Source organism: Pterocles gutturalis, unplaced genomic scaffold (assembly GCF_000699245.1).
Source record: "Pterocles gutturalis isolate BGI_N339 unplaced genomic scaffold, ASM69924v1 scaffold48750, whole genome shotgun sequence".
In the NCBI taxonomy this organism is placed as follows: domain Eukaryota; kingdom Metazoa; phylum Chordata; class Aves; order Pterocliformes; family Pteroclidae; genus Pterocles; species Pterocles gutturalis.
This window is the reverse complement of record NW_010142704.1, coordinates 6,071-16,841: the sequence shown is the minus strand read 5'-3', so window position 1 is coordinate 16,841 and position 10,771 is coordinate 6,071. Positions and strand designations below refer to the sequence as shown.

The window sequence follows — 10,771 nt, the reverse complement described above, 5'->3', positions numbered from 1 at the left end:
GAACAATATGCAAAAAGAAACTTCCAGACTGGAGAACATGGAGGCATAATGTCCTAAAATCACACCATTCCTCATTTTATAGTCCTTATATTAAATTACATTTAGGTAGAATACCCACTGTCACAGAAATGAAATAAAAAGTCAGACTTTAGTTTTTTATGGCAAATCTAAAGGCAATGACCTAAATTAATACATTGCATAAAACTACAAGGTCACCTTCAGTTCAAAGGCAAGGGTAAGTATTCAACTAATGAAAAGATATCTAAAATTCACCTTACTTTTGAATTAGCTTCTTGTACTCCTTTAATATCTGTGAATAAAGCTGAACAATGTGACTTGCACCAAGACTCCCTGCCCCTCACCCCCATTTTACATTATTTTTTTGGTAGGTAGACACTGTGCGGTGGTTTAGCACCTATTCCATTGCAACAGTTTTTCTGAATTCATGAAATAACAACACAAGGTAATACAGTTTTCAGGAAAGCATAGTAAAAATAATCCTCTGTATAAATAATAACAGTACCATACTACGTATGAATATTAATCACATTTTTAAAAACTTTTTTTGGAAAGAGAGATAATCACAACGCATAGACATTGTATTCTTCAAAAAAAACTCCACTAAATTAAAATGAAATCTCTGGTCCTGCAAATTTTTTTTTTAAATAAACTTAACATTATGAATATGCAAACTCCCTGTGACTACAGTATTCTAAAGATAAATAAGACTACTCATTTGCATACATTTAAACAAAACAGAGAACTTTTTCTTTAGGATTAAATATATTTTGACTTAAATTCAAGGGTAAAAACCACATTCCATCTGCATCTGGTATTTGGTTTTCATCTTCTACAGAATAAACTTAAAACAAAGATTACACTTACAGTAAAACAGCAAAGGATGTTGCTGCCTGAAAGGTGGTTTGAGTGCTCACTGAGATACATTATTTGGGATAATAAGCACATACACAGCATACAATAAATAATCCTTCATAAGAGAGACTACCAGACAGAACTCATTTGGTATTTGAACAATCTCAACCAAGGCTTCACAGCTATTAATGAAGAAATCTTTCCGACAGCAATCACGCACAACCTTCCACACCAACCATGCAGCACAGACCATCCACACTGCACTGCAATCAGAAGGCAAAAGAGAAGACAGTTACTTTAACCATTTCCTTCAAGTTGCTGAAAAATAGGAGGTTTATAACAAATGCAGAAAAGAATGAGAACAGATGCCTAAGTCTCCTCACTAACCTAAAGACAGCAGGAAATCACGGTCCTCTTGTTACAAAGACCAGAACTCCAACTGATTTGTTTCCAGTATAAAGCAAACTTGAGAAAGGTAGACTTGCCTTAACAACTTGGGGCAGGGACAGGGATTAAAAAAACACCCCTCCAACAATCCCCAAGCAGAACAATCCAAATAACTCACGTCAACTGCTGAAAAGTTCTTCTAAGAGGTAAATGCTAACAGCACAATTCCAACTTTTCTGTTATCATTTGACTGTTAAGATAGAAGTTGTGAATGATCTGAGAACTGAAGCTCAAAAATTTCCATTACCACATTATATAAGAATACTACCAGTACAGTAAGTATGTAAGGAAGGAAAGAACCAATCTAATCCATGTAACTGCTTATTTGATCAAAATTATACACGCACTTAACACCTCAATGAATTGTACCAAAAGGCAACAAATATTTTTAAGTAACGTTACCGATAAGACTTCATAAACCACTATGTTTTATAATGCAAAGCTTCCAAATACCTAACTGAGCTGTAGTATATGTGGCTGCAACCCTCAACTACAAATTTCCCTTGCATCGGCAAGGTTAAGCAGAAGTAAATAAAGTCTTCACTGAAAACAGACACAAAGAGGCCATTTACAAGTGTTTTGCTTGTTTAATTTATAGTAAAACTGATAAAAGTCTATAAACATGCATTTAATTGCCCAGCACATAAATCACTAACTCAGGTCCCTAGAAGAGAGACTAGCAAGACTAATGCAAAGGATATTATAATCCTATTAAAACCTGACATGAACAACATTGTAAAGAGTATTTTACTATTCGATGATCATGCATTTGACAGTTAATTATGAAAAATTTACTCCACTGAGCTTAATAAGAAAAAAATCTGCAAATCAGACATGTGACTACTATATTTAAATTTGTTAACCCTCAAGAAACTCATCTTAGAAGGTACTATAGAAAAACTTTTCATGTTAACTCAGTCAAAAGTGCAAACAACAGAAACTCCCATTTGAGAGCCAAATACATTGACTATACATAAACAGGAGTTTTATTCTGGTGTATTACCTTTGTCGAGATTCATCTCATCTAACCTTAAACATCTTCTGATCTATTTCAGATATCCATCTTCAGCTGAGATAAATCAAGTTCAGGCAACATTCTTCTACTCTGACCATAAAGGTAAGTCTTACTAGGTTAGCACAATTGCACCTATTCTGTCTCTTATTCTATTCCAATTTCCACAAGCAGGAACTCCTGAATCTGCTTGTTATATTTTTTGTTCCGTGTATTCCTTCTGAAAACTTAATTAAAATAGAAAGCCACCATCTTTTAGTCGAACCAAATGCCCTCAAAGATCTCTCTGCTTCTGGCATATTCTGACTTATATTTTGAAGTTATCTTTTATTTTGCTGCAAACTTACTACATTTTCCAACAACTTCGAAGCTTCAATGCATTTCACACTGAACTTAGTGGAACAGATTTCTACAAGATTCCTGGATATCTTCTTAAGTTCTCTGATCATCATCCAAAATTTACAGCATAAATATCCTCAACTGCTTCCCTTCTTCCTAGTAAACACTCAGCTACTTAAACACCATTAATTCTAAAATATCTTGCCTTCAAGAAATGGAACTGACTGCACATAAGTGCTATTTTAGGCGTTCTCTGGATATTTTCAGATGTGCACAAGGGACTCTGGGTTTTTATACAGATACTTTGAATATAGTTTATAATTTTATTTATTAAAAAGAACTACTAATTAGTACTAGCAGCCAGTTGTCTAGATAAACCTTTAAACCTAATCATTCCCCACCACACCTGTCAACCTCTTGATGCTTGTCTCCTTCCATATACTTCTGGATGGAAACTAAAATCTCATTTCCCACCTACTGCCAACCAACTCTAAATCTTCATGCATTCATCATCTCATTTACCTCTCTGACATGTCTCTATTTTGCCCAGTGATCTCGAGCTCCACATGACTTGCTCAGCACTCAGCATCCTTACAGCAGACACTATGAGCGGAGCTGGATGAGCTGACAGAAGCTGCTGACATACCCAAGCAATTAATTAGCCCTAAAACAACCTGTCCTCTCTGTTTAGATAAGCGTGTGCACTCTGACAGTTAAGAACAGCCGCCACTGTGATGCTGCCCAAGATAACATAGGTTAGGAATCTTTGTGTGCCTAGAGACGCCTCTCAACTACCTGAACAACTTCAGAGGTATAGAAAGTTCAGAGGTTAACTCCCTCTACAATTTACTTTCCAAGTGGAGGTTTGTGCTAAATCTCAGAAATTACCCCATGTTTTTACAAGACAGAAACGAAAATTTTAAAGGTTAGTAGCTGTCGTTAACTGAATCATACTACGCATATGTTCTACTTTTTCTTATATTGCAGTATTATAATCCAATTACACTGAAGGCTTTTTGGTAGGTATTAATGCCGTTAGCTCAACATTACTGTTTCCACCTCCTAACCTTCGGGTGTTCCTTTTATTTTTAGGCTGAGATTTGCTAAAAGCTCAACATATTTTCTCAAGCCTTTATGGAAAAGTCAGCTGAAACAGCGTGCTAATGGCAATGCCTGAACACACACAAAGAGGTTATCCACTACCTAGCATCATCACAGGAGGGAAGGTGACTACATAGCAGTCTGAATATTCTCTAGCAGCTTCATTTAATGAAAAATGACTGTAGGTAAGCACAGAAAAGGATGTGGCCTATGATCATCTTTAAAACACAGGTGTCTTGATTAAACAACTGTCCACTCATATGCTTGTTTAAGAGGTTAACTCCCAGTCCCATTTCTTTCTCTACATATAAAGAAGTACTTCCCAGCGCAGAGGGCAGAAGACTGTGGGCTGAATCTCACCAGTAAGTTGTTAAACTGGAGCACCACATTAGGATTGGTTCCCTCTCACTCTCTGCCTTCCAGCCAGCCAGGTAACACAACTTGCCATGGCATCAGTTGTTCCACTGCTGAGAAATACTGGTTGAAATACCAAAATTTAAAGACATTTGGTTTAAATAGATCAAGTTGTGAGACAGGGAAAGATCAATGTTCCATAAAAATCTACCAAGTACCTAAGCTGACTTGCCTTGGAGAAATATCCTTGACCTTCCTCATATTTCTATTTCCCTGTGCACAAAAACAGGACTAAGTAAAATCTGTTAAAGGTGATAGCAATTTGACCCTATTCAGAACAATTTACAGAAGTATGCCTTTTAACCAAATAATTATGATAACAATGACTTGTCCAAAGCAAAAGTGTATAGGGGGTTTTTTTGGTGTTTGTTTATGGCTTTTTGGTTTGTTTTTTGAACTTAGTTGTCACATATCCTATAAGCTGGTGATCAAATACAGTATGTGGATGCACAAGACAGCAGCTTCTGGCCATCCCATGCAGAGGTACCTTACTCCTGAACTGTAGAGTAGGGATGCTTGAAACAAGATAATATTTGTCCAAATGCATGCTTTGGTTCTCTGAGATAAACCTTTTTATTCTTGCTTTGTACAGAGGGGGCGGAATGTCACCCCATACTGGAAACAAACTTGAATATAAACAACTGCTATGTTCGCAGAATGAGACAGCAAACAATGTGCTGTTAAGAGCAGAGAAAGGACCTTCTTTAGTATCACACTAGCCAGAATTTGAGTCAATGCTGTAGAATACAGTCTCCTGTTCTCCAATAAGAGCAACTAAAAAGACTCAAAAATCATCGAACTAGAGTCTAGGAAGACTGGAGCACTTAACACTGGGGGGAGAAGGAAGAGAGTTTCACATAACCATATCATCATTCAAATTTAACAACTTTGATCATACTTTTACTTTCAATGATGTTCATAAGAAAAGTCATCAGAAGCTGCTGAAAGAAATCTGGTCTGGTCTTTCTCCAAAGTCTTCAGTAAATATGTAATCTAAGTGATTTAGCTAAACCACTACAAATAAAAGCAGCGTAGATAAATAAGGCTCAGGCATTTTCAACCAGATTTAAACTTTGCATCTGTCTAGTGTAACTGCGTGAAGGATTTATGATTCACTGTATCTCAAAGTGGAGAACCAGTTCGACCTGTAACACTTCATTATGTATCTTGATTTTAACAAACCTTTTAGTCTTTTACAAATAAAACATTCTTTCCATTTCAAAAATTAGAGGACTATAAAGTTATCCAATTCACGCATGGGGTGGGGGAAAGGTATGCTGCACTATCCAAAGTTTGGCCTAAGCACCAGGTTTTGGAGTGTTCTATTCAAGGATGGAAAAATTGTGACATCAATGCAAGGGAAAAAAAATGCATATAGATCTCCAATAAACACTAAAAAAAAAGTAGTCTGTTCAGACAGAACAAATCATCACAGTATAGAGAAAATGCAAGTGATTTGAATTTTTAATCTAATGCAATACATCAGTGTGTTTTCATCAAAATAATTTAATGTTTATAGAAGATGTGGAAGGGCTTTCACAGTTCAAAGAACTTTTTCATTTTTCAGCCACTTTGTGACTGGCCTTCTGAAAGCTCATCTGAACTGAAATGTTTTCAATCATTTGAACTGCATTTATATGCCAGTAACATTTAAAATAATTGATGGTGTGGGAATCTTCAATTTTTCTTTTTTTTAATGGCTTTAGGGTTTTTCTGTAAACATAAAATATGCCTACCAACAACCTTCAAAAATATATACTTCCTTTACATTAAAATTGGTGTGAAAAATTTTACGCATAAATGAAGTTAGCATTGCTTTCTATTTTATTATATAATGCTATTATTACATAAAACGTAATTTTTCTCAGGTGATCCCTGATTCAAAGTTGGCTAAATTATTTCTTTTAATTTAAGGTGAGTGCTGTAGGCTTTTAAAGATTCATACATTACGGCATAATAACTTGGACATACAGATCATTAGCCACTTTTTAAAATACAAGCTGAAAAATGTATTTCAAGATACAGAAATCTTCACAGAATCCCATATGTTCCAAACATACCTATTTTATTCTATTAATTTTAAAAATTGTTTAGATTTGTTTTCATGAATGAAAAGGCTTGACAGGGAATGGATTATATTTCAGGCTGTCAGCTTACCTAAAGACTATAACAGCTGAATAATTTTCTTCTCTTCCTTGGAGGTCAGAAGGCTATGGAAACATCTAGAGAACAATCAGTCAGCTACAATAATTCAGATATTTTTATCTTCCCAAAACTAAACTCTTTTTTCCACCAGGCACTAGAAGTGCACATTAATCCAACTGAACTGCCCAGGAAGTTCTCTGTATACCACCAGACCTCCAGTTTATGGGCAACTTGGTGTTTCTGAACCTTAATAACTGATCGACTATTATTGCTTACTAAAGACAGCAAGAAGACTGCATCACTCACTGCATTTTGGGGATAAATGGGGAGTGAGAAAAACAACACAGTAACACACAGTGAACTTCTGTCTTCATGACATAAGAGAAAGATCTACTCATTTAACCAAATAAAGAATTCAGAAAGTTAAACTCCAGAAGAACTTAGTAACTTAACTTCTAATAAATACAGAATTTAATTTTAGAAAAAAATTTAAATAAATATATTCAATTTATATACTCCATAATTAGGCTGTGTCCTTAGTAATTTAAGTAGCAGAATTCAGTAGGAAAAGACTTCCTGACTGCCAGAAAACCCCAGCTCATCCTGAAAATCTAACAATTCAACCAGCTACTTCAGAAGTACATCAATACTTCCTGGCTACTTGATACACACATTGAGACAGTAATTTTCTCTTAGTCCTCTGGGAAGCCTTCCTCTTGAACATATGAATGACTACAAAATTATTTGTTTCCCTATGACAGGCACATTTTACAGCAAGCATAGAAGTGTATCATATTCTGCTCATAAATTTGTTCTGACAGAAGTCTGTATGCCTTATAAACAAATCTGGAAAATACTTGCTACAGTTTATTTCTGGTTACTAGAAGAAAAGACAGAATAATAATGGAGGTAGGCTACTAAACAGCATCCATCGTAAAATAATCTGCCACTTGCCAGAAATCAAATCATTCTTGTTTCATACAGTTTATTAAATAAGCTTTGTAGAAATAATACTTGGTTTGTACAAAAGAGAAAGCATAGCAGAAAAAAAAAGCCCACAATGAATGTAAAACACACTATTTAAGGTTACAAATACACATATTTGAAGCACTCAGAATTCCTTTGACTAAGTGATACTCCTGTCACATAATCTTTTCTTACTAAGGAATAAATACCAAGTTTCATGGAAATAGTATCTATGTCTAGATACTTCTCAGGAAACATTTTCTTTTGTTAGCTCTCAGTGTAGAGTGCCCATTTCACTGACAAAACCAGCCCATTCTGAAATTTACTAAGTAAATATAATTGCAAACATAACAAGACACACAGCTGCTCACACCTCTCAAATAACATCCAAACACTAAATAAATACTGTACTTGAAATTTTGTTTAAAAGAATAAAGTTCCTGGGAACCAAAAGACTAAGGCAGATAGGTGTGCTAGATCATAAGTAAATACAATAAAATTTTAGAAATACCAGTGATCCTAAAGATACGCCAAAGCTAGCAACATTTATTTCAGTCCTGCTACAAAACAGACAAGATGCTTTGATGGAAGCCAATACTTTGAAATAATATGACACAAATACACACTATCTATGTAGAGCCTGTTTTGAAAGGGAGAGAAATAATACATTTTTCACTTATTTTGTTACTATTCTATTATTCTACAAAATGGACCAGTCATCAACATCTTCTTTCCATGAGGCCCATATCAAAGAACTAACTGGACTGTACAATTAAATAAACAAATATTGAATGCCTAAATTGTATCGTGCATAAATTTGGAACAGACAATGTATTTTCAACAGCTATTCAAGTATCCTTGCTTTCTTTCTTTGTAATATTTAATGGTATTTGTCAATTTTCTAAGTCCTACTATTTTACTTTCTCTGCCTCTATGCTGATTAGTTTAGTTCAGAAAGTCAGCATGTGTACTAATGAAAGATGAGGTTTGTTTTTTTTTTTTTTGACTAATCAAAGATCATGTATTTACCTTCTGCAAGCATGTCTGGCACATCTGCTTGATATCTAGGCCCCACTCTGATTTCTCCCTTGTCTGCTAAAAGCGTTTTCAGTGATGGATCATACACCAATGAATAAAAAAAAGTATCCTAAAAAAAGAAGAGACATTTGCAACAGCATAATGATTTTTGAAATTAGGTTTGTAAATCTGTATCACCTTCCATCTGGAAATTATTAAAGTAAGCTCCCCTCGCATACTTCCACAGATCATAGGTTTTGCACATTAATCTTTATTTTAAATAATGCAGATGTGTCACGAGTACTTTTAAATGGCTAACTGAAGCTTCTCTCATTGCTAGGAGTTATTTCAGAAGAGAGCAATAATGAAAAGATCATACACAAAAATATATCAATGGATTTGAAAAGAATTAATGTTAACTGCTTTCTGAATTTAATATGTTTCCTCTCCTAAATATCTCTACCATACTGTCTTTGCATTATAAATCACTTTCAAAAAACATAAAACACTGTCAATGTCTGAAAAGGGCTTACACAAAAATAGTATTGGCATATCTGGTACTGTCACCTGAAGTACTGGGCAAGTGCTGTTTTCAGAAACATTTTTACTGATTATCAGTGGCTTTGGTGGAGAAATTTAAAAATAAAGACATGCCAATTTCAGCTAAAAAACACTGTCTGCCTGATTTTATATTAAGACACTCTGAAGAAATACACATTTATTTTGAAAGGTATTTTGCGATACAATTATCCTTCGAATTCTTGGGCAATTTTCTTCCGCTCTGGCTAAGGCTAAGCACCGCTAAGTTCCTTCCACAGGAAATCAAGGGTGAGCAGACACTTTCCATACAGTAATTCAAAGTCCTTAAAATTGAACTCCTATGCTAAATTTAAATTGCCCTCTACAGGAGCCTCTCTTGCTCTTTCCATCCATTGACTACAGAACATTCTTACTTCTAGAACATCTCTAGGCAAAAAAAAAAAAAAGAAATTTTAAAAAAAGGAAAAAGAAAAAAAAAAAGCCCTGTGAATTCCTCCTTAAGTACCTGCTACAGAAAAAGAAGTCCATATATTTTTCTTTTATAAAATACCAGATGAATTACTTCAAAGTAATTATTTTCTAAATACAACCATATTAATAATAGAACAATAGAACCATTATTTAGGCATGTCAATTAAGTTTTTATCCAATATCACTTTTAACAATCAGTGCTTTCAACAACATAGTCCTTCTAACTTATCACTCAACAAAACATTTTCCAAGTATTGTTTCCCCATTTATTAAAAATACAGCCATAAAAAAACATAAACCCATCCCAAACAGAAGTCACATATTACCTCTTTCTCCAGATACGACAGCACAGATTCTGTCTCATTCAGAAGCGCAACACTGCATTTTCCCCTACATGAACATAAGGAAGAACTGTTACTTTCTAAGAAGTTCAAATTTTTATTAAATCAAAATTTAAATTGCAAGGAAACAATCTAGACATACTTGAAACTTTTACATTAAAATACACTAAAATACACTTTGCCATACTTTTAAGATACCAAAATTAAAGCACCAAAATGAAGGGCTGTACTGACCCAAGCACTGAAGTACATAAGAATTCTGCAGAACTGGGAAATGGTTTCAGAAATAGAGAAGCAATAAAGGAACAAGAGTTACTACAGCAAAGAATAAATACACATACAATTAATAAAAAGGCCTGGATGAATGAAACATCGCCTCTGAGCAACTCACCTCCAGTAAGTTCAGTGTCTAATTTGAGAACAAATAACCCAAACTAGAAACAATATAAGATTTTACCAATGGCCTATAACAGTAAAGAACTTTTCTTTTTTGAATTGAATTATTTCTAATAATTAATCCTGGAATTCTATAAATTTCTTCTATGGCCACATTAAAACTATAACTACATTTTTGTGCAGGCTGCTGCCAGTATAAAGCTTCCTGTTATTCAGTAGTGGTACAGATCAGCCCACGTATAATATGTGTAGATAACACAATGGGAGTTTGATCCCACTACTAACCCCACCCCTCTTCTCTGTCCCCTCTCTCATCCCCTTCTCCCCCTATATTCCTTCGGCCTCAAATTCTTCTGCCTCCAACTTCCATGCAAATAATCTGCAGAATTATTTTTAACAAATGGTATTTTAAAAAAACACATAGAGATGTGGATGAAAAATGTTAAGTGTGCTGAATCACCTTGCCAGCAACTGGCGTTTTTATGCTACAATTTTTAACTGAACTACCATTTTACAACAATATATATTTACTATCCCTTACAAACATCACCTTGTAGTTCGTGCACATAAGTTTTATTTAATTTCTACCATTTTAGCTGGCATTTACCAGGAGGTTCCAGTGGCCTTATACGTGCGGCTATAGGACCCCTGCCCAGAACACCCTTCTCCCATGGAACAGATCAGCACACAAATATAAAAAAGGTAATTG

At 34.7% G+C, this 10,771-nt stretch overlaps 1 protein-coding gene across 1 annotated transcript in view; it reads right to left on the bottom strand.

Annotated features, from left to right (window-relative positions):
• Positions 1-9,715, bottom strand: part of LOC104469788 (metastasis-associated protein MTA3) — a gene marked incomplete at both ends in the record, with an annotated part of 28,329 nt that extends 18,614 nt beyond the window's left edge. The window contains 2 exons of the mRNA XM_010084458.1: positions 8,327-8,444; positions 9,652-9,715. Of these exons, the coding sequence (XP_010082760.1) occupies positions 8,327-8,444; positions 9,652-9,715 (182 nt within the window). The remainder of the gene's footprint in view (positions 1-8,326; positions 8,445-9,651) is intronic.
• Between the last annotated feature and the right edge of the window lie 1,056 nt (positions 9,716-10,771).